The sequence below is a fragment of the Scyliorhinus torazame genome, chromosome 16 (genome assembly GCF_047496885.1).
Source record: "Scyliorhinus torazame isolate Kashiwa2021f chromosome 16, sScyTor2.1, whole genome shotgun sequence".
NCBI classification, from domain to species: Eukaryota; Metazoa; Chordata; class Chondrichthyes; order Carcharhiniformes; family Scyliorhinidae; genus Scyliorhinus; species Scyliorhinus torazame.
The window spans coordinates 71,540,087-71,565,049 of NC_092722.1; the positions used below are offsets into that span (position 1 = coordinate 71,540,087).

At 53.2% G+C, this 24,963-nt stretch overlaps 1 protein-coding gene across 1 annotated transcript in view; it reads left to right on the top strand.

Annotated features, from left to right (window-relative positions):
- The window catches only part of LOC140392372 (CD209 antigen-like protein C), a 45,827-nt gene extending 24,261 nt beyond the window's left edge, over positions 1-21,566 (top strand). The window contains exon 6 of the mRNA XM_072477669.1: positions 21,275-21,566. Within this exon, the coding sequence (XP_072333770.1) occupies positions 21,275-21,467 (193 nt within the window). The 3' untranslated portion in view covers positions 21,468-21,566. The remainder of the gene's footprint in view (positions 1-21,274) is intronic.
- The last annotated feature ends 3,397 nt before the right edge of the window (positions 21,567-24,963 follow it).

The following is a 24,963-nucleotide window of genomic DNA, read 5'->3' on the forward strand; positions in this document are numbered from 1 at the left end:
CAGGTTGATATTAAGAAGGAGGATGTGCTGGAAATTTTGAAAAGCATCAGGATAGCTAAGTCCCCTGGGCCTGACGGGATATACCCAAGGTTACTACGGGAAGCGAGGGAGGAGATTGCTGCGCCGTTGGCGATGATCTTTGCGTCCTCACTCTCCACTGGAGTAGTACCGGTAGAGTGGAGGGAGGCAAATGTTGTTCCCCTGTTCAAGAAAGGGAATAGGGAAATCCCTGGGAATTACGGACCCATCAGACTTACGTCTGTGGTGAGCAAAATATTGGAAAGGATTCTGAGAGATAGGATTTATGATTATTTCGAAAAACATAATTTGATTAAAGATAGTCAGCATGGCTTTGTGAAGGGCAGGTCATGCCTCACAAGCCTCATTGAATTCTTTGAGGATGTGACTAGACACATTGATGAAGGTCGGGCAGTGGATGTGGTGTATATGGATTTCAGTAAGACATTTGATAAGGTTCCCCATGGTAGGCTCATTCAGAAAGTTTGGGGGCATGGGATACAGGGAAATTTGGCTGTCTGGATACAGAATTGGCTGGCCAAAAGAAGACAGCGAGAGGTAGTGGATGGAAAGTATTCCGCCTAGAAGTCGGTGACCAGTGGTGTCCTGCAAGGATCTGTTCTGGGACCTCTGCTCTTTGTGGTTTTTATAAATGACTTGGATGAGGAAGTGGAAGTGTGGGTTAGTAAATTTGCTGAATGCACGAAGGTTGGGGGAGTTGTAGATAGTGTTGAGGGTTGTTGCAGGTTACAACAGGACATTGACAGGATGCAGAGCTGGGCTGAGAAGTGGCAGATGGAGTTCAACCTTGATAAATGTGAAATGATTCATTTTGGAAGGTCGAATTTGAATGCTGAATGCAGGGTTAGAGGCGGGATTCTTGGAAGTGTGCAGGAACAGAGGGATCTTGGGATCCAGGTACATAGATCCCTCAAAATTGCCACCCAGGTTGATAGGGTTGTTAAGAAAACATATGTTGTGTTGGCTTTCATTAACGGGGGATTGATTTCAAGAGCCGCAAGGTTTTGCTGCAGCTTTATAAAACCCTAGTTAGACCACACTTGGAATATTGTGTCCAGTTCTGGTCGCCTCATTATAGGAAGGATGTGGATGCTTCGGAGAGGGTACAGAGGAGATTTACCAGGATGCTGCCTGGACTGCAGGGCATGTCTTATGAAGAAAAGTTGGGGGAGCTAGGGCTTTTCTCACTGGAGCGAAGAAGGCAGAGAGGTGACTTGATAGAGGTGTACAAGGTGATGAGAGGCATGGATAGAGTGGATAGCCAGAGACTTTTCCCCAGGGTGGAAATGGTTGTCACGAGGGGACATAATTTTAAGGTGATTGGAGGAAGGTATAGGGGATATGTCAGAGGTATATTCTTTATACAGAGAGTGGTGGGTGTGTGGAATGCACTGCCAGCAGAGGTGGTGGAGTCAGAGTAATTAGGGACATTTAAGCGACTCTTAGACTGCCACATGGCAGCAGTAAATTGAAAGGTTGTAGATTAGGTTGATCTTAGATTAGGATAAATGGTCGGCACAACATCGTGGGCTGAAGGGCCTGTACTGTTCTATGTTCTATGAAGTACATCCTCCGATCCTTCACACTCTTTTGTGCGGTCCCAACTCAGGATCCAATGGGTCGATAGAATTTTGATCATCCTAATCGATTCTGGCCAATTAGGGGCAGGTAGCTTGATAGCTGGGCGGGTCCCAGATGTTATTGTCCAAGGCATGTATGCAGTGGCGGACCTACATTTTTGGTGCCCTGAAGCTTGAACGAGGTCTGGGTAATCACTGTTATCTTCTTCAATAGGGTTGTTCCAGGACAGATCACCACAAATTTTTTAAACATTTAACCACGACATCTCAGATTTTGATCAAAATTGCTGTACTGGATTATCTCACACTTCAAAGTCACTGGTGTGAATAAAAATTTCCTATGCCTGAAAGTTTTCAAGTTATGGGGGGATGAAAATTAGGGAAATGTTATGTACATGCATGATGCATCATAGAATGATGAAATAAAACATAGAAAAGACCACAGTCAATATAGTCTTTTATTTTAGACACCTATGAGATTCCATCCTACATGAAGCACATTTTACAAAATACTCTTTTTTCTGTTTTTTCTAGCAACATATTCACGTACAGTTTTGTCATATGAGAGCTTCCTTGCAATGTCACTTTCTCGAGACAATATGCATAAAGAATTTAAGCGCTCTTCAGTCATGGTAGACCGAAATTTGTTATTTATAAAGAATAGCTTTGAAAAATTCCTTTTTGCTTCACAGGTCATGATAGGCATTGTCAAGTACAGCTTAAGCGCAGTAGTAATATTGGGGAACACTTCAATTAGGTGTTGCTCACAAATAAGCTGAAGAACTTCTGCGCATTGCATTTTAGATGGCGTGTTTTCTTCTGTGTTCTGGGATTTCCTGAGGTGCAAATATTCTTTGAACTGATAACCCTCGTTTACTAATTTGTGGTCAATATCATCTTTGTAATACGATATTATAAGTTTAATACTGTCCTCATCAATTTCAGAATTGTTCACCAATTCTGAGAGGAACTTGAACCTTTTCGCAATCTGCTCACATGGGTCAATCCTCTTGCGTAACTGGATTGTCAAGCAGTCATAGAGTTGATACAGAACTTCTATCCTAAATTTGTCAGCTCCTCTCAAAGAAGCAATACCACTTGTTCCATCTGAAAATCTCCTTGTAACAATGCGTTTGGAAGCATCAGAATAACTTGAGGTGATATCTTCACACAAACCTTTGCTTCTGATTCATAGTGTGCAACCCTATCGGCTGAATTTTCGCTGAGTTCTTCAACAAACGAAAGTAAAGATGATAGCAGAAGATAACCTTCAAATACATCAAAACCAGGGGTTTGGAGTTTCTTACATGTTTTGTTGAAACGCTCCAGCACTTCTTCCCAAATGACTGTTAAAATAGCATATTCCAGATTTACAAACTTGTGGTATAAATTCTTTGCAAAAAATTACATTAGCCACAGCAGAACAGCCAACTTCCCGTGACACTCCACCTTTACAACATCTGTGCTACTGCCTCTCAAACTTTGAGATTGTTGAAATATATACAACAAAAAATTAATCAATTTGAGTCGTGCGACTATTGTCGCATGTTTTGAAAGGAAAACATTTTAGGTCTACTTTCTGAGAAAGTTTTTTTTTAAAAAACCCTTCTCAGAAAGTAAAGCGCCATTTTTTAAGATTTATAATAAATAAGCTAAATAGGCTAAACTGGGCTATGTTCAAGCTAGCCTACGCTAGACTAGACTAAGTTAGGCAAGGCTAGGCCACCAAAACTCATAGGCTAAGGTAATGTAACACAATTTTATCATTATTTGAACAGTTTTCATAATAAACACCTGTAATTTAACACAAATTCACCCTTTTATTACTTTTTCATAAATACGTGTAAAATAGTATTAGCCTGGGCTATGCAGTCGTAGCCTACCTTCCGTTCATCTCTTCATAAAAACAATAGGCTTAGGCTAATCTAACACTATTTCACCTTTATTACTTACCTTACTTTCTAAATATAACATTTATTTTTGAGTAGGGGTAATTAAATATTGTACCTTATGAACACTTTATTGAAAAAAAATATTTTCTAGATCGCTATCACGAGTGCTATCACGTTGAAAATTCACGTTAGCATTTTGATTACCTTTTCAAAAGCTCCCCTTTTTTGTTACGACATGTCATCGACTGTTTGTAATTCTGTCATAAATGTTAATAGTGTTTTAAATTATTTATAATTATTTTATATTAAATATATTTAGAATGAAACATCCTTAATTTGAACGTTTTTACGTTTACGCCTAGCCTACATGTTACTTTAATAACCTTTTAATTATTTTTACTATTATTTTGTATTGAATTACACTGTATTATTAATAATATTATTTTTTAATAACCCGTTCTCAGACAGTAGACTCCAACATTTTAAGCAATGTGGACTAAAGTCGCTTCTTGGGCCCCTCCGGGATTAGGGGCCCTGAAGCTTAAGCTTCATTAGTTTCATAGTAGATCCGCCCCTGCATGTATGCACTCCCAAATAAGGTGAATCGGTGCCCCCGAGTCTGTTACTACTGTTATGTTTCAATCTGAGTCCCATTGTCCTGGGGAGGTCGGTGATTGACCTTTAGCAGGTGCAAGTGTCTGCGTAGGTCTGGTTTCCTCTGCACAATACACAGGGGTTGTGTATCGTGTGTGTCCCAACCTGACCACAATTCCCATTATCCTTTGCAGGTGGCCATTTTAGATGGCCACAAGGACAATGGGGAGAGAGTGAGACAGTGGGTTTAGTTTGAGTATTGATACATGTCTATAGGGAGATAGCATGGTGGGGGCATTAGTTTGGGATTGAGACAGGGCTGTGGGGAGAGAGCGGGACAGTGGGATCAAGTTGTGATTGATACAGGGTATGAGGAGAGAGCGGGGAAGTGTGATTAATTTGGGATTGATACAGGATGATGGGGAGAGTGTGGTGCATTGGGATTAATTTGGGATAGTGCGACAGATAGAACAGTTTGGGATTGATCCCGAGCAATGAGAAGAGAGGGGGTCAGTGGGATTATTTTGAGTTTGATGCAAGGTTATGGGGAGAGTGCGGTGCAGTGGGATAAGTTTGGGATTGATTCAGGACTTTGTGGAGTTAGTAGGGCAGTGAGTTAATTTGGGATTGAAACAGGGCTATGGGGAGAGCGCGGGAAGTCGTTTGGGATTGAGACAGGACCAAAGGGAGAGCACGATGCATTAGGATTATTTTGGGATTGACACAGATCTGTGGGATGAGAGTGAGGCATTGGGATTAGTTTATAAATTGATCAGGACGATGGGGAAAGAGGGGGCAGTGGGATTATTTTCGGATTGATACGGGATTATGGGGAGAACACGGTGCTGTGGGAATAATTTGTGATAAATACAGATCTGTGGGGAGTGAGTGGAACAGTAGGATTTGTTTAAGGATTTATACCGGTCTATGGGGAGGTAGCGGTGCAGTGGTATGAGTTTGTGGATAGATACAGGGCTATGGGGAGAGGGTGGTGTTGTGGGATTAGTTTGGGAATGATTCTGAACTGTGGGGAGGTGGTGGGATAGTGGGATTATTTTGCGATTGATACAGGGTTATGAGGAGAGAGAGGGGCAGCGGGATTAGTTTGGGATTGATACAGGGCTATGGGGTGAGGGGGTGTGAGTGTGATTGGAGTGGCATGGTAGCACAGTGGTTAGCACTGTTGCTTCACAGCACCAGAGACCCAGGTTCGATTCCCGGCTTGGGTCACTGTCTGTGCGCAGTTTGCACATTCTCCCCATGTGTGCGTGGGTTTCCTCCGGATGCTCCAGTTTCCACCCACAAGTCCTGAAAGCCGTGTTGTTCGATTAATTAGACATTCTGAATTCTCCCTCCGTGTAACTGAACAGGCGCCGGAATGTGGTGACTAGGGGCAGTGTTAATATAAGCCTATTTGTGACACAAATAAAGATTATTATTAGTTTTTGGAATGATACAGGGTTTTGTGGCGAGAGTGGAGCAGTGGGATTAGTTTGGGATTGATACAGAGTCATGGGGAGGTGGTAGGATAATGTGATTAGCTGGGGATTGCTACTGGGCTATGAGATGAGAGTAGGGCAGCGGGATTCGTTTTGGGATTGATATTGGGGGAAAGTGGGGCAATGGAATTAGTTTGTGTATTTACACAGGGCTATGGGGAGGGAGTGGGGCAGTGGGACTAGTTTGGGATTGAGACAGGGCAATGGGGAGAGAGCGTGGGATTAGTTTGGAATTGATACAGGACGATGGGGAGGGAGCGTGGGATTAGTTTGGGATTGACTGTTAAAAACTCATTTAGAGAATGTGGGTGTTGCTGACTCGGCCAGCATTTATTACCAATCCCTATTTGCCCTTCAGAAGATGTGGTCAGTTGCTTCTTGAATTGCTGCAGTTCTTGAGGTACAAGTACACCCACTGTGCTGTTAGACTGGTAAATCCAGGATTTTGCCCCGGCGACTGTGAAGGAGCGGCGATATATTGCCAAGTCAGGGTGGTGAGTGACTTGGAGGAGAACCTCCAGGTGTTGGGTTCCCAGGTAGCTGATACCCCTGTTCCAGATGGTAGTGATTGTGGGTTTCAAAGGCGCTGTCTTAGAAATGTTATTGAATTCCTGCAGTGCGTCCTGTAGATGGTACAATGGCTGCCACTGTTCGTCGGTGGTGGAGGATTTAAAAGTTAGTGGACGGCAGAGCAATCAAGCGGGCTGCTTTGTCCTGGATGGTGTCGAGTTTCTTGAATGTTGTTGGAGCTGCACCCATCCAGGCAAGTGGATACATGGCTATGTGGAGGGAGCGGGGCAGTAGGATTAGTTCAGGATTGAATCAGGGCAGTGGGGAGACAGTGGTGTTGTGGAATTAGTATCGAGCTATGGGGGGTGTGTGTGTGTGTGTGGGGGGGGGGGGGGGGGGGGGCGGGGGGAGGGGGGGTCAGACAGTGGGATTAATTGGGGCTTGTTACAGTGCTACAGACTTAGGGGGAGAGGAAGTATCACCTGCTTTTATATTCCAAGCCTCTTGAGATAAATGACAACATTGCATTTGCTTTCTTAATTACGGACTCAACCTGCAAGTTTACCTTTAGAGAATCCTGGACTAGGACTCCCAAGTCCCTTTGCACTTCAGCATTATGAATTTTGTCACCGTTTAGAAAATAGTCCATGCCTCTATTCTTTTTTCCAAAGTGCAAGACCTCGCACTTGCCCACGTTGAATTTCATCAGCCATTTCTTGGACCACTCTCCTAAACTCTCTAAATCTTTCTGCAGCCTCCCCACCTCCTCCATACTACCTGTCCCTCCACCTATCTTTGTATCGTCGGGCAAACTTAGCCAGAATGCCCCCAGTCCCGTCATCTAGATCGTTAATATATAAAGAGAACAGCTGTGGCCCCAACACTGAACCCTGCAGGACACCACTTGTCACCGGTTGCCATTGGCTACACCTGCTGCAGATGTAGTCGACCGGAATGCTGGAAGCGTCACAGATTTGCCACATCTCACAGTTGGAGCACTGCACCCCGCTGAGTGACATTTCAGCACGAGTTAATTAATTTCAAATAAACACTTGAATTATTGTTAGTTTGAGTTACAATTAACTATATGGCCCTGACGCGAGATTTTTACTGTAAAATTAAATGCTAAATACTAATCTCTGCCCTCAGGTTTAGTAATCCTCTACCTAGTTTATTGATAAGTTTTAATTAGTTTTTTTTTCAATGTTTTTTTTTCAAATTTAGCAGATTTACTCCCAGCCAATCAGGTCACAGCTTTACTGTGATTTCACTTCAGTTTTCTCCCCCTCCACAATTTGAAAAGGTATTTGTATCACTTACCTTCCCAGGATGCACTCTGGATTTCTCCCTGCAGATTAACAGTTACAACGCCAGAAGAAGAAAACAAAACAAAAGGGGAAAAGCACCTCCTTCCACACTGCTCCAAATTACCAAATTACAATTACCACTCTGGCTGCCTCACTCAGGATGTGTTGATTTCACTGTTTGCAAGCATACTGAGTGTGCACTTTTCTACCTGTCTCTTATATAGAACCCAGCTAAACTAAGATGACTCACACTACTTAAGCTTCAAACAGAAGAATACAATTTGCACTTTTTTCCACTAATCAGGCTTTAGGTGACTGAGATCATTGCCACTCAGCAATTAAGGGTGGGGTTCCTGCTCTTCCTAAAATCTGTAGTTGACCAGAAATCCCGAAAGACTCACAAAGATTGTAGCAGCTAACCAGGAGACTGTAAATCAATGCAGGTAGCAGGATGGGATAAAAAAGGGGACACGGGACAGAAAAAAGGTTTTACAACAATATCCTAACATACCTCCCCTCGCCCCACCAAATTAATGAAATGTCAGGACACGGATGTTTCATTATGAGATATGCAATACACACAACACACACACATACCTGTCTAAACTAGCTCCAACACAATCCCCTGCCCAATTTCAGCATTAGCGCAATTTGACTTCTAACACACAATAAAATACTTGCACTCACATTATTGCCTCCCAGAAATAGATATCCAGTCTTCACAACAGACAATTGCAATAACAACTCTCACATTCTGGGTTTCAAATGTCTCTGTAAACGCAAGTAGTTAACAGTTCAGAAACGCCTGGGCCGGACAGCACCCATTCATCCTCCCAACATGTTCATCGGCTTCCTAGACTCTCCTTGGCATTCCGTAGAGCACAACAGGTTTGCGTGTTCCTGTAACATGTCCAACATGCATCGCTCCTCATTTTCTAACTGAGCCAGTCTCTGTGGCTGTCGTCGAGATGGAGGTGGTTCAAACGCTGTGAGATCCACCCCATGGGTAGTTAACGGAGTGCCATCTGGTACTTCCCTACAACTTGTCGACATGCCTTACGCACCTGCTCTAAACCTGCTTCTTGCTGTTCCTCAGGTAACGCGAATGAGCCTTCCTGATTGTCTGAAGAACTTATACACAAATGTTGAGGGTTTCCTACAAATATACAACAAGGAGAGTTGTCAACGCTGAATGAATTAGTGGGTTCACTGGTAACCAATAGAGTCTTTTCAACCACCTGGTCTTACATTTTTTCTTGGTCTTCACAGGGCCCCCTTCAGCAACAAGGGCTGTTGAGGGGTCGGTCCCTCAGAGTTAATTGACTCGACAGACACTATTCCCGGGGTGATAACTTTTACCTCCTCAGCGGAGTTTTCGTCACCACCCCCTGCACCTGCCCTTTCAGAATCAGAGGATGGGACATCACTGACTCGACGACCAGCCTGGGTTTTTTCTTTCCTCTGTGATTGCAGAACCACTACAGGATTTGTCAACCACCTTTCCCTTAACTCCCAAAAAGGATTGATAGCAACAACTTCACCTTCCTGGCTATCAACCTCTGCGACACGAGAAGAGGCTGTAAACCTTCAAAGTGATGTAGGCCGACCAGCCGCTCGCTTGGTGTCACTGCCCAGTCCTGACTGTGCTCCTACTGACTAATTGACGCTGGGCGGTCAGGTAAACTTTCCTTCAGAGTAGCTGCTCTGGGAACTCCTTTCACCTGAAGGGAATGGCAATGGGGTTATCAGAAACAGCGGTAACAATTTACCTTTTGGCAAGTCCAGTTCACCTACCTCCTCCAGGTTACTCGATCCTTTACTAGCTTTGGAAGAATTGTTTGCCAGTGGTCCAAGTTCAATTGGTGACGAGTCTACTCAGGAACAACTGTCTATCATCGCATCATAGTCAGACCCGAGATTAAAGTCAAGACTGTCGTCTGGCTCTCCTCCCTACTATCACTCTTACAAGAACTATTCACCAACACTTCATAACCAGCACCTAGGTAGAAGTCAAAACCTTTGTCCGACTCCTCCTCCTCACCAAGGTTCTTGCAACAATTGTCTCCCAGCACCTCATAATCAGAACCAAAGTCAAAGTTAACGCTCTTGTCTAATTCCTCAGCCATATGGTCACCTTGTATCTGAAAATGCTCGGGAACTGGGTCACCACCATGGTCAGATTAAACAATCTCAACAGCCATCAACATCTCTTTCTGTAGGTCCTCTACTGCCCAGTGAGTCTTCCTAGCTCCCGTTTGCCCTTCAGTCGGCATTTCAGGGGCTAACTGCAACAGGTAGCCCCTGTTTCTCTTAAAATTGTTTGGCTACCTTTGGCGAGGAAAAGGAGATGACTTTATCCAAAGACGCAAAACCAGTATCTCTTTTGAAAGAGAAAAAGCCTTTTTTCATTAATTTAGAGTACCTAATTTTCTTTTATTTCCTTTTCTTTTCATGTACTTAATGATCTGTTGAGCTGCTCGCAGAAAAATGCTCTTCACTGTACCTTGATACATGTGACAATAAACAAAATCCAAATCCAAATAGATTTACTCAAGAGGTTCAGGTTGGCTCAATTCCCTTCTTCGACCACCAGATGGCAGTTTACCCAAGAGTGCCAGGTCGGTGCAATTCCGCCAATCAGCCAACAGATGGAGCTAGCTAGGATCATGCTGTTCAGATCAGTGCACTTCTGTTCTTCCCCCACCAGATGGAGATATTGCCTCCCTGGGAGATTGCTACCGATCCATTACTGGGTAAACATAGCTTGATATTCCTTTGAACTCAACATCAGAACTCTGGCTGCACTTTAAAGAATATTCTCAGTTTAAGCATTAATTTTGAACTCTACCCAGCCCCTGATGCACACAGTTCGTAAGTTATTGACCTTCAGGAAAATAGTTTGCACTTTCACATTCAAGATCTCTCTCCCTGTTCTGATGGCTTAGTATGTGCCTTAATCAAAAAGTCTTCACAGATTTGGCTAGAATGCCTCTTAAAATCATCTGGCAGAGAGAGAGAAGGAGAGAGATTCCTGAAGATTCCTGCTCGCTAGCATTCTTCACAGGACTGAACAAAATGTAACTCTCCAGAGGATCCGCCTTCTTTCCTGAAAGTTTCTGACTGGCTTCACCAACCACAGGCATTGATAGGAGCTGGCTGAGAATCCTATACACACCAATTAGCTGCTTGCCAAGTCTATCAGACCATGTCACAGGTTCTGCCACAGAACCGAGAGAGGACGTCGGGGCCAGGTTCAACAGGACAGGGGCGTTTCAGCTCTGCCTAAAGTCTGTAGTTTAACAGAAATACCAAATGGCACAGCAAGGTTGCAGCAGCTAACCAGAAGATTGTAGATCAAAGCAGGTACAGGACGGGGATAAAAGAAAGGGACGCATACAGCCAAAAGGTTTTACAAAATTATCCTCACACTGGGATTAGGCTTTGGATTGATATAGGGCCACGCAGAGAGAGATGGACAATGGGATTAGTTCTGGGATTGCCACAGGCCTATGGGGAGTGAGTGGGACAGTGGGATTAGGTTGGAATCTATACAGGGCTATTGGGAGTCACTGGGTCAGTGAGATTAGTTGATGGATTGATACAGAGCCTTGGCGAGAGAGTGGGGCAGGGGGTTAGTTTGGGATTGATACAGGTCAATGGGAAGAGGATGGGGCAGGAGGATTAGTTTGGCACTGATATCGGGCTATGGGGAGACAGTGTGACAAATGGATTTTTAGCGGATTGTCGCAGGGCTATGGGGAGAGAGTGGGAGAGTTGGATTCAGTTCGGATGTATAAAGGGAATTGGAGACAGAGTGGGACAGTGGGATTAGTTTGTTTGATACAGGGCTATGGGAAGAGAGCGGGACAGCGGGATTAATTTGGGATTGATACATGACCATGCAGGGAGCGTGTTGCAGTGGGATTAGTTTGGGATTGATACACTGCTATGGGAAGAAAGTTGGGCAGTGGGATTAGTTTGGGATTAATGCATGGCCATGGGGAGAGAGTGGAGTAGCGGGTCTAATTTGGGGATTGATACAGGGCTAAAAGAAGACAGCAGGCACTGGGATTAATTTGTGTTTAATACGGGGCTATGGGGAGAGAGCGAGGAAGTTTGATTACTTTGGGATTGATAAAGGGCAAGAGAGTGGGACAAATGTATCAGTTTGGGATATTTAGAGGGCTATGGGGAGAGTGGTGCTGTGAGATTAGTTTGGATTGATACAGAGCGATGGCACAAGTGTTGGACAGTGGGATTAGTTGGGGATTGATCCAGGGCTATGGCACGAGAGTTGGACAGTGGGATTAGTTGGGGATCGATACAGGGCTATGGCACGAGGGTTGGACAGTGGGATTAGTTGGGGATTGATACAGGGCTATGGGAAGAAAGTGGGACATTGGGATAGTTTGGGATTGATACAGGGCTATGAGGAGGTAGTAATAAGAATAATAATCTTTATTGTCACAAGTAGGCTTACATTAACACTGCAATGAAGTTACTGTGAAAAGCCCCTAGTTGTCACATTCCAGTGCCTGTTCAGGTACATGGAGGGAGAATTCAGAATATCTAATTCACCTAACAGCATGGGCGAAATTCTCCGTTATCGGCGGAAAGTCCGCCGACCGGTGCAAAAAACGGCGCAAATGCGACTTGCGTCACGTCGGAAAAATGGGTCGATAGTCTCCGGCCCGAAATGGGCTAGCAGCGACGTAACGGGATCCGCGCTTGCGCAGTGGTTCACGCCGTGCAGCGTCATACGTGCCGCATGGCGTGACGGCTCATAAGGCCGCGCTGCTCCCCCCCACCCGACCGGAACACCCGACCGCAACACCCGACTGGATGGCTGGCCGTCGCTCAGCCCCGAGGTTCGAGTCACGCGATGTGGAGGCGCTCCTGGACGCGGTGGAGCAGAGGAGGGACACCCTGTATCCCGGGCATGGCCGCAGAGTTGCCCCACGTCACAGCCGGCGTCTGTGGAGGGAAGTGGCAGAGGCCGTCACCGCTGTGGCACTGACACCACGGACAGGCACCCAGTGCCACAAGAAGGTGAACAACCTCGTCAGAGCAGGCAGGGTGAGCCTCCCCATATTCCCCCTCCCCCATATCCCCCCTCCCCCATATCCCCCATATCCCCCCTCCCCCATATCCCCCCTCCCCCATATCCCCCCTCCCCCATAACCCCCTCCCCCATATCCCCCTCCCCATATCCCCCCCATATCCCCCCTCCCCATATCCCCCCCATATCCCCCCTCCCCCATACCCCCCCTCCCCCATATCCCCCCTTTCCCCCATATCCCCCCTCCCTCATATCCCCCATATCCCCCCTCCCCCATATCCCCCATATCCCCCTCCCCCATATCCCCCTCCCCCATATCCCCCCTCCCCCATATCCCCCCTCCCCCAAATCCCCTCCCCATATCCCCCTTCCCCTATACCCCCCCTCCCCATATCCCCCCTCCCCATATCCCCCCTCCCCCATATCCCCCTCCCCCATATCCCCCCTCCCCCATATCCCCCCTCCCCCATATCCCCCATATCCCCCCTCCCCATATCCCCATACCCCCCTCCCCCATATCCCCCCTCCCCCATATCCCCCCTCCCCCATATCCCCCTCCCCATATCCCCCCTCCCCCATATCCTCCCCTCCCCCATATCCCTCTTCCCCATATCCCCCCTCCCCCATATTTCAACCATATCCCCAAGTGAATCCAGCCCTAACCTTAACCTCTGCAATGCACGCGCAACCGATGGCGTGCATTCATATACCTGCCTAACACTGTTGCCTTTTACCCCTGCCACCCCCCCCCCCCCCCACAGGAAAAGCGCGCACACAACAATAGGGAGCATGTGAGGACTGGAGGAGGCCCCGCTGATGAGAGGCCACTGACCGAACACCAGGAAAGGGCCCTGGAACTGGCTGGCGGACCTGAGGACCGGGAGGTTGCTGATGCAGAGGTCGGGGGCGTACTAGCAAGTGAGCCACCGACAGCCCGTCCCCATATCCCCCCTCCCCTATAGCCCCCTCCCCCGTATCACCTGATCACTGCCTGATGTCTAACCATGCATGCTTCATTGTGTATCGCAGGACCAAACGTCCAGGCACCCATCCCCGCAGATGCAGACCGCCCGCAGGATGCCCCTCGGAGACCACGGGAGACGGAGAGGCCCGCACCCTCCAGCATGCGACGCCCGCAGGATGCCCCTCGGAGACCACGGGAGACGGAGAGACCCGCACCCTCCAGCATGCGACGCCCGCAGGATGCCCCTCGGAGACCACGGGAGACGGAGAGACCCGCACCCTCCAGCATGCGACGCCCGCAGGATGCCCCTCGCACACCACGGGAGATGGAGAGACCTGGAGCAACAGGGAGACGACACCCCCGTCACGTGCGGGAGCGACCACCCAGCGACGAGGGAGGCAGCCACAGGCCCCCGTCACATCCGAGCCAGGACACCACTACTCAGGACACCACTACCCAGGACACCACTGCCCAGGACACCACTACCCGGGACACCACTACCCAGGACACCACTACCCAGGACACCACTACCCGGGACACCACTACCCAGGACACCACTACCCGGGACACCACCACCCGGGACAGTAGTACCCGGGACAGCACTACCCAGGAAGACGAAATACCGGACAGTGACTCAGAGTGGATGGGTGGAGACGAACCCCCACCCCAAAGTGCCATGGACTCAGAGTGGGCGAAGAGCACGACACAACGCCACTGCTGTCACCAACACCCTCCACCATCGCAGAAACACTCACCACGGTTGGGCACTTTAGTGATGAGGCGTCTGGTACACTCAATGGTGCGCACAACACAGCCGTCCCGGTACAGCAGGTGGAGGTAGGAGCAGCAGAGGGTCCGGGCGGTCGGAGGGCAGCCCAGCCCAAGCGAACATCTGCCGCCCAGATGGATCCCGGGTTCCTGGAGTTACCACACCCACACATAGATCCGATGCAACCACCGACCCGGAGACGAGCGAAGAGGGTGACGGGCGGCTTGCGGCGGCTGCGGTCACAGGTGGAGGAGTCCACCCGCGTCCAGGAGCTGGGAGTGGTGCCGGTCATGCGTGCCACCCAGGCCGACACCGCACGGGTGGCGTCCGCGGTGGAGGCAATGGGTGCGATGGTGTCAGACATGGGGAACGGTTTGCGAGGCTTGGGGCTTTCCGTGAAGGCGGCGTCTGTGGCCCAGGAAATGGCTGCCCTCTCACAGGAGGCCATGAGCCAGTTCCAGCGCCAGATGGCAGAGGCGCTCAACGCCATAGCCCAGTCTCAGCAGGCCATGGCCCAGTCTCAGCAGGCCATGGCCCAGTCTCTGCAGGCCATGGCCCAGTCTCAGCAGGCCATGGCCCAGTCTCTGCAGGCCATGGCCCAGTCTCTGCAGGCCATTGCTGAGGGCATCGGCGCCAGTGGCCATGTGCGAGCCGGCGTTGCACTGTCACAGACACGGTTTGCCAACCCCCTGGGCTCCATGGCTGCATACCTGCAGACCCCTGTCGATACCAGCACGGGCCTCCAGGACTGGCAGCGCCAGATGTTGGGGGGGCATCGGATGGCCAGTCCGTTTCCATCCCCCACCCATGTAGAGGCCTGGGGGCCATCGGGCACCCCGAGAGAGGAGGAGGAGGTGGTGTGGTCCGTCCCGGCTCCCTCTGTAGGGGAGGTCCCGGTACACCGCGACACCTCGGACTCCCCCCCTTCCGTCCCAGGTGCATCAGGTGGGCAACGGGCAGGACAGGCTGGCAGCTCACCATCCCAGTCGCCCGGGCCGCAGCCTGGCCCATCTAGGCCAGGACGCCCCAGGAAACGGCCACCAAAGGGATCCAGTGTCAGAGGGCAGGAATCACAGGAGTCCACCTCCAGTTCTGCTGCACCGTCTGGGGAACCACGTAGACGTAGTCAAAGGGCCCGTAAGGCCAAACAATTAGACACTGAGTAAGTTGGCACGGTTGCAGGGCACAGATGAGTTTTAGGGGCTAGGGCACGTGCATGAACTCCTTTGGTTATTAAAGTCAATGTTACACCTACAGAAGCTGCCTTTGTGCTCTGTCCAAAGTGTGCGGGGGTGTCATGTACGTTGAGCGCAAGTGTGTGTGTGAGGGGTGGTCTTACCTCAGCCCCAGGTGAGTCTGCCCCCTTCCCCCTGGGCCGCCATCAACATCCCCCGGGCAGAGGACGGGACCGTGCGCTGCAGTGTCACAGCCGCATGCAGGGATGGTCCGGGTGGATGGTGGTACTGTGGCCATGGGTCAGACATAGTCCAACGATGTAGAGCCAGGAGCTCACCGCAGGGCGGGTTGTCATCATCCTCCATGGCCTGCGATAGACACGCGTCCACCCACAACTGTGTGAGCCCGGCCCGTTGTGCCGCAGGTGGATCGGCAATGGGGTGGGGGGGGGGTGTGCATGCGGGTGGGGTGTGTGGGGTTGGGGAGGGGGGGGAGGGTGCTGGGTGGGTGGATGGGTGGGGGGTGTGGGTGGTCGGCTGTTGCCATGGTGTGCGGTCTGTGGCCATACTACCCGATTCCCACGCCCATCTAGTCAGTGAAGCGGGCGTCTATCAGTCTGGCCCGTGCCCGCTGGGCCAGCCGGTAACGGTGGACAGCCACCCGCCTGTGTCTACCCCGTCTGCCCTGACCATTACCCCCATCCCCCTCATCTGGGGAGGACTGCACCTCTTCCTGCTGCTCCTCCACTCTGCCCTCCTCTGCCTGCGGCACATCGCCCCTCTGTTGGGCTATGTTGTGCAGGACGCAGCACACCACAATGATGCGGCCGACCCTATCTGACCGATACTGGAGGGCGCCCCCAGAGAGGTCCAGGCACCTGAAACGCATCTTCAGCACGCCAAAGCACCTCTCTATCACTCCCCTTGTCGCTACATGGGCATCATTGTAGCGGTTCTCCGCCTCATTGCGTGGCCTCCGTATAGGCGTCATCAGCCACGATCGCAATGGGTAGCCCCTGTCGCCCAGCAACCAGCCCCTCAGCCGGGGATGGCGTCCCTCGTACATGCCGGGGATGGATGACCGCGACAACACGAATGAGTCGTGTACACTGCCTGGGTGACGGGCGCAGACGTGCAGGATCATCATGCGGTGGTCGCAGACCACCTGTACGTTCATCGAATAGGTCCCCTTCCTATTAGTGAACACGGCCCTGTTATCTGCAGGTGGCCCCACGGCGACGTGCATCCCATCGATCGCGCCCTGGACCATGGGGAACCCGGCCACAGCAGAGAAGCCCACGGCCCGGTCATCTTGGCTGGCCCGGTCTACGGGGAAGTGGATGTAGCGGTGCGCCATGGCATATAGGGCATCTGTCACTGCCCGGATGCACCGGTGCACCGATGTCTGCGATATGCCAGACAGGTCCCCACTCGGTGCCTGGAATGACAGCGTTGCATAAAAGTTCAGAGCCACCGTAACCTTGACGGACATGGGGAGAGGGTATCCCCCGCCAGTGCCACGCGGTGACAGGTGTGCCAGCAGGTGGCAGATGTGTGCCACGGTTTCCCGGCTCATCCGGAGTCTCCTCCTGCATTCCCAGTCCGTGAGGTCCTGGTATGACTGCCTGGGCCGGTACACACGGGGCGCCCTCGGATGCCTCCGTTGCCGTGGGGCCGCGACGTCCTCCTCCCCCTCCTCGTCCTGTCGGTCAGGTGTCCCTCCAGCCTGGGCGGCTGCCGCCTGCTCTTCTGCAGCAGCCTGCGCCGCCTCTCTGGCACGCTCCTCCTCCTCATCCAGGGCAACATAGACATGAGCGGCTGCCGCAACGGCGGCCAACATCGCTGGATGATCTGAAAACATGACGGCCTGGTGGGGGGAGGGGAACGACGACATGTCATCATTGCCCATATCCCCTCCTCCCCCCAGCCAGGTGGCATGGACCGCATGGGTCCAACTGTTGGAGGCTGGCACCTGGCCAGGTGGACCAACTCACATGCCCTCCCATCCCCCTCCACGGCACGGACCCCCCCCCCCACTCCCCCCAACCTCCACCCCAGCACGGACCCCCCCCCCATCCCCCTCCCCAGCACGGAGCCCCCCCCCCCATCCCCCTCCCCGGCACGGACCCCCCCCCCCACAACCTCCACCCCCCTCCAACATCCACCCCAGCACGGACACCCCCCCCCCATCCCCCTCCCCGGCACGGACCCCTACCCCAACCTCCACCCCGGCACGGATCCCCCCCCCAACCTCCACCCTGGCACGGACCCCCCATCCCCCTCCTCAGCACGGACCCCCCCCCCCCATCCCCCTCCCCGGCACGGACCCCCCCCCAACCTTCACCCCGGCACGGACCCCCCCATCTCCCTCCCCAGCACGGACCCCCCCCTCATCCCCCTCCCCGGCACGGACCCCCCCCCCAACCTCCACCCCGGCACGCCCCACCCATCCCCCTCCCCAGCACGGACCCCACCCCCCATCCCCCTCCCCGGCACGGACCAACCCCCCAACCTCCACCCCGGCACGGACCCCCCATCCCCCTCCCCGGCACGGCCCCCCCCCATCCTCCTCCCCGGCACGGACCCCCCCCCCCGACCTCCACCCCGGCACGGACCCCCCCATCCTCCTCCCCAGCACGGAGCCCCCCCCATCCCCCTCCCCGGCACGGACCCCCCCCCCGACCTCCACCCCGGCACGGACCCCCCCATCCCCCACCCCGGCACGGACCCCCCACACCCCCTCCCCGGCACGGACCCCCCCCAACCTCCACCCCAGCACGGACCCCCCCATCCCCCTCCCCAGCACGGACCCCCCCCCCCAACCTCCACCCCGGCACGGACCCCCCCCCCCAACATCCACCCCGGCACGGACCCCCCCAACCTCCACCCCGGCACGGACCCCCCCATCCCGCTCCCCAGCACGGACCCATCCCCCTCCCCGGCACGGACCCCCCCCCCAACCTCCACCCCGGCATGGGCCCCCCCATCCCCCTCCCCGGCACGGACCCCCCCCCCAACCTCCACCCCGGCACGGACCCCCCCATCCCCCTCCCCAGCAGGAAACCCCCCCCCCCAACCTCCACCCCGGCACGGATCCCCCCTCCCCAACCTCCACCCCGGCACGGACCCCCCCTCCCCAACCTCCACCCCGGCACGGACCCACCCCCCATCCCCCTCCCTGGCACGGACCCCCTCCCCCAACCTCCACCCCGGCACGGACCCCCCCATCCCCCTCCCCAGCACGGACCCTCCCCCCACCCCCCCCCGGCACGGACCCCCCCCCAACCTCCACCCCGGCACGGACCCCCCCATCCCCATCCCCGGCACGGACCCCTCCCAACCTCCACCCCGGCACGGACCCCCCTCCCCAACCTCCACCCCGGCACGGACCCCCCTCCCGGCACTCCCCCGGAGCCCAGCCTACTCTAACCACCCCCCCCCGCCCCCCCCCCGCCGCACACACACACACACAACCCGAGACACACCTCTCCTCACGGAATCAGACTGTGCGGCCACGCCATTGCCTGCCCAGAGCCAACCCCCCAGGCCGTCACTCACCTCCACGCTGGTCGGCGTGAACCTGGAGCACAGGGTCACGCTGATGAAAAGGAGGTTTGATTCACGTCGACATGAACGGTCATCGCGTCGACGGGACTTCAGCCCATCCGGAAGGGAGAAAGTCTCCGAATATCGGAGACTTCGGCAACCGGCGGGGGCGGGATTCACGGCGGCCAACGGCCATTCTCCGACCCTCTGGGGGGTCGGAGAATGACGCCCCACGTCTTTCGGGACTTGTGGGAGGAAATCGGAGCAGCCGGAGGAAACCCACGCAGACAGAGGGAGAACGTGCAGACTCCGCACAGACAGTGACCCCAGCCACGAATCAAACCTGGGACCCTGGCACTGTGAAGCAACAGTGTTCACCACTGTGCTAACATGCTGCTCCCATGTGAGTAGGGCAGTGGCATTAGGTTGGGATTAATACTGGGTTTTGGGGACAGAGTGGGGCAGCAGAATGGGTTTGGAGATCGATACAGGGTTGTGGGAAGAGAGTGTGAAAGAGGGAATAGTTTAGGATTGATACAAGACCATGGGGAGTGTGCGGTGCAGTGACATTAACTTGGAATTGATAGAGGCAATGGGGTGTGAGCAGGACAGTTGGATTAGTTTGGGATTCAAGCAGGATTTTGGGTGGAATGTGGGACAGTGGGATTAGTTTTGGGATTGATACAGGGCTATGGGGAGAGTGCGGGACAGTGGGATTAGTTTGGGATTGATACAGGGCTATGGGGAGAGCGCGGGACAGTGGGATTAGTTTGGGATTGATACAGGGCTATGGGGAGAGCGCGGGACAGTGGGATTAGTTTGGTTTTGATACATAAAACATACAGTGCAGAAGAAGACCATCCAGCCCATCGACCCACTTAAGCCCTCACTTCCACCCTATCTCCGTAACCCAATCACCCCTCCAAACCTTTCTGATCACTGAGGGTAATTTATCATGGCCAATCCACCAAACCTGCACGTCTTTGGACTGTGGGAGGAAACCGGAGCACCTGGAAAACCCACACAGACACGGGAAGAATGTGCAGACTCCGCACAGACAGTGACCCAGCGGGGAATCGAAGCTGGGACCCTGGCACTGTGAAGCCACAGTCCTATCCACTTGTGTTACCGTGCTGCCTCATACGTCGCTATGAGGCTGGAGTGGGACAGTGAGCTTAGTTTGGGATTGATGCAGGGCTATGAGGAGAGACTGGGGCAGTGGGATCAGTTTGGGATTGATGCAGGACTATGAGGAGAGAGTGTGGCAGTGCGATTAGTTTGGATTTGATACAGGTTTATGGGAAGTTAGTGTGTTGGATGAATTTGTGAATTTTACCGGGCTATGCGAGGCAGTGGGAATACTTTAGGATTCATACAGAGTTTTGGCTGGAGAGGGGGACAGTGGGATTAGTTTGGGATTGATACAGGGCTATGAGGAGAGTGTGCGGCAGTGGGGTTAGTTTGGGATTGACACAGGGCTAGGGGGAGAGAATGTGGCAGTGGGATCAGTTTGGGGATTGATACTGAGCTATAAAGAGAGAGCGGGGCAGTGAGATTAGTCTGGGATTGTGAAAGGGCTGTGGATGAGAGTGGGGCAGTGGTACTAGTTTGGGATTGATACAGGGTTATTGGGAATGAGCGGCTCAGTGGTATTAATTTGGGATTCATACAGGGCTGTGCAGAGAGAGTGGGGCTCTGGGATTAGTTTGGGATTGATACAGGGCTATGGGGAGAGAGTGTGGCAGTGGGATCAGTTTGGAATTGACACAGGGCCATAGGGAGAGAGTGGGGCAGTGGGATTAGTTTGGGATTGATTCCGGGCTATGGGGAGAGCGTGGGACAGTGGGATTAATTTGGGATTATGAAAGGGTTGTGGGGAATGAGCGGCTCTGTGATATGTGATAGTGGCTTTGATGCAGAGCAATTCAGAAAGAGTGGGTTTCTTGAATTAGTTTGGGATTGGTACAGGACTATGAGGAGAGAGTGGAATTTGTTAGGGGATTTACACTGGGCAATGGGGAAATGAAAGGAGGGAGCCCGACACTGGGATTAGTTTGGGATTGGTACAGGACAATGAGGAGAGAGTGGGATTTGTTAGGGGATTTACACTGGGCAATGGGGAAATGAAAGGAGGGAGCCCGACACTGGGATTAGTTTGGGATTGGTACAGGACAATGAGGAGAGAGTGGGATTTGTTAGGGGATTTACACTGGGCAATGGGGAAATGAAAGGAGGGAGCCCGACACTGGGATTAGTTTGGGATTGGTACAGGACGGTTTCAGATTTTGTGCAGGATTTCTGTGGGATTTTAATGGATATTATTTTTTCCATATTCCCCAGTTCTTTGAATTGGCAGAAAGGACAACCAGATAACTTTCAGAATAATGAAAACTGTGCCGTAATCGGTGAAGATTACAGGGACCAAACAGTCGGCTGGATTGACGACAATTGTGGAAAAGATCATCTTTTTATCTGTGAGAAATCGGCTCTGCCCCACATCATCGCTGCTGACTTTGAGGAATTCTGTTCCTGAAGAGAGACTGAGACACAGAACGAGAGACTCAGGATGTGTAAAGATCCCCCACCCCCTCCTCCCTTCCCCACTGTCCCCACCCCCTCCTCCCTTCCCCACTGTCCCCACCCCCTCCTCGCTTCCCCACTGTCCCCACCCCCTCCTCCCTTCCCCACTGTCCCCACCCCCTCCTCCCTTCCCCACTGTCCCCACCCCCTCCTCCCTTCCCCACTGTCCCCACCCCCTCCTCGCTTCCCCACTGTCCCCACCCCCTCCTCCCTTCCCCACTGTCCCCACCCCCTCCTCGCTTCCCCACTGTCCCCACCCCCTCCTCCCTTCCCCACGGTCCCCACCCCCTCCTCCCTTCCCCACTGTCCCCACCCCCTCCTCAATTCCCCACTGTCCCCACCACCTCCTCCCTTCCCCACTGTCCCCACCCCCTCCTCCCTTCCCCACTGTCCCCACCCCCTCCTCCCTTCCCCACTGTCCCCACCCCCTCCTCCCTGCCCCACTGTCCCCACCCCCTCCTCCCTTCCCCACTGTCCCCACCCCCCTCCTCCCTTCCCCACAGTCCCCACCCCCTCCTCCCTTCCCCACTGTCCCCACCCCCTCCTCCCTTCCCAACTGTCCCCACCCCCCTCCTCCCTTCCCCACTGTCCCCACCCCCTCCTCCCTTCCCCACTGTCCCCACCCCCTCCTCCCTTCCCTACTGTCCCCGCCCACTCCTCCCTTCCCCATTGTCCCCACCCCCTCCTCCCTTCCCCACTGTCCCCACCCCCTCCTCCCTTCCCCACTGTCCCCACCCCCTCCTCCCTTCCCCACTGTCCCCACCCCCTCCTCCATTTCCCCACTGTCCCCACCCCCTCCTCCCATCCCCACTGTCCCCACCCCCTCCTCCCTTCCCCACTGTCCCCACCCCCTCCTCCCTTCCCCACTGTCCCCACCCCCTCCTCCCTTCCCCACTGTCCCCACCCCCTCCTCCCTTCCCCACTGTCCCCACCCCCTCCTCCCTTCCCCACTGTCCCCACCCCCTCCTCCCTTCCCCACTGTCCCCACCCCCTCCTCCCTTCCCCACTGACCCCACCCCCTCCTCCCTTCCCCACTGTCCCCACCCCCTCCTCCCTTCCCCACTGACCCCACCCCCTCCTCCCTTCCCCACTGTCCCCACCCCCTCCTCCCTTCCCCACTGTCCCCACCCCCTCCTCCCTTCCCCACTGACCCCACCCCCTCCTCCCTTCCCCACTGTCCCCACCCCCTCCTCCATTTCCCCACTGTCCCCTCCCCCTCCTCCCTTCCCCACTGCCCCCACTCCCTCCTCCCCTCCCCTCTGTCCCCACCCCCTCCTCCCTTCCCCACTGTCCCCACCCCCTCCTCCCTTCCCCACTGTCCCCACCCCCTCCTCCCATCCCCACTGTCCCCACCCCCTCCTCCCTGCCCCACTGCCCCCACCCCCTCCTCCCTTCCCCACTGTCCCCACCCCCCTCCTCCCTTCCCCACTGTCCCCACCCCCTCCTCCCTTCCCCACTGTCCCCACCCCCTCCTCCCTTCCCTACTGTCCCCGCCCACTCCTCCCTTCCCCATTGTCCCCACCCCCTCCTCCCTTCCCCACTGTCCCCACCCCCTCCTCCCTTCCCCACTGTCCCCACCCCCACCTCCCTTCCCCACTGTCCCCACCCCCTCCTCCCTTCCCCACTGTCCCCACCCCCTCCTCCCTTCCCCACCGTCCCCACCCCCTCCTCCCTTCCCCAACGTCCCCACCCCCTTCTCCCTTCCCCAACGTCTCCACCCCCTTCTCCCTTCCCCACCATCCCCACTGCTCTAGGTCACATCCCAAAGTGAATGTTCATTTGTTTTCCTTGCCCCAGTAGATGCCTCTTGCAGTGCCACCAGTTTTGGGAGGCTGAAATGACAGCGAGATATTTCACATTGAATAATCCCATTCAAAATCCAGGCAGATGTACAGCTAAACAAACCTCTGTTGCACAGTGCGTCCTGTCTCTGTATCCTTCTGTTCCTGAGTGTGTCGTCTCTCCACATCCCTCTATTTCTGAGTGTGTCTTCTTTCAATGTCCTTCTCTTGCCCATTGTGCCCTCTCTCTCTATCCCTCTGTTCCCCAGTGTGTCCTCTCTCTCTATCCCTCTGTTCCCCAGTCTGTCCTCTCTCTCTACCTCTCTGTTCCCAGTGTGTTCTCTATCTACATCTGTTCCCCAAAATGCCCTCTCTCTCTATCTGCCTATGTTCCCCAGTGTGTCCTCTCTCTCTATCCCTCTGTTCTCCAGTTGTCCTCTCTCTATTACCCTCTGTTCCCATTATGTCCTCTCGTCACATCCCTCTGCTCCCCTGTGTGTCCTCTCTGAATACCCCTCAGCTCCCAGTGTGTCCTCTTTCTATATTACTCTGTTCTCGAGTGCGTCCTCTCTCTATATATCACTGTTTTCGACTTTGTCCTCTCTTTTAAGACCATAAGACCATAAGACATAGGAGCGGAAGTAAGGCCATTCGGCTCATCAAGTCCACTCCACCATTCAATCATGGCTGATTTCAACTCCATTTACCCGCTCTCTCTCCATAGCCCTTAATTCCTCGAGAAATCAAGAATTTATCAACTTCTGTCTTAAAGACACTCAACGTCCCGGCCTCCACCGCCCTCTGTGGCAATGAATTCCACAGACCCACCACTCTCTGGCTGAAGAAATTTCTCCTCATCTCTGTTCTAAAGCGACTCCTTTTTATTCTAAGGCTGTGCCCCTGGGTCCTAGTCTCCCCTGCTAATACATCCACCCTATCTAAGCCAGGGGTTTTCTCCCTCTGCTGCTCAGTTTGTCCTCTCTCTATATTCCTCTGTCCCCCAATGTGTCCTCTCTCTATATCCCGCTGTTCCCAATGCGCCCTCTACCTATCTCTTTTCCTCGATTCCCCAGTGTGTCCTCTCTCCATATCCCTCTGTTACACAATGTATCCTCGCTCCAGATTGCACTCTTTCCAATGTGCCCCCTTTCCATATGCCTCTGTTCCCTGGTGAGTTCTCCCTCTGTATAAATCTGGTCCCTGGCTTGTCCTCTCTTACATCGCTATCTGGCTCAGTATCTGGCTCTCTCTCTGTATCTCTCAGTTCCCTGTGTGTCTCCTCTCTATATCCCTTGGTTCCCCATTGTGTCCTCTCTCTATCTACCCTCTTCTCAAGTCTATCCACTCCATATATACCTCTATTCTCCAGTAGGTCCCCTCTCTACATCCTTCTGTTCTCCAGTGTGTCATCTCTTGATATCCCTCTGTTCCCCAGTGTGTCCACTCTCTATAATCCTCTGTTCTCCAGTATGTCCTCTCTCTATATCCCACTGTTCCCAGTGTGTTCCCTCTCTTCATCTGTCTCTTCTCCAGTGTGTCCTCTCACGCTATCACTCTGTTCACCAGTGTGTCCTCTCCCTATATCACTCTGTACCCCACTGCGTCCTCTCTCTATCGCACTCTGTTCCTCAGAGTGTCCTCTCTGCACCTTCCTTTGTTACGCAATTT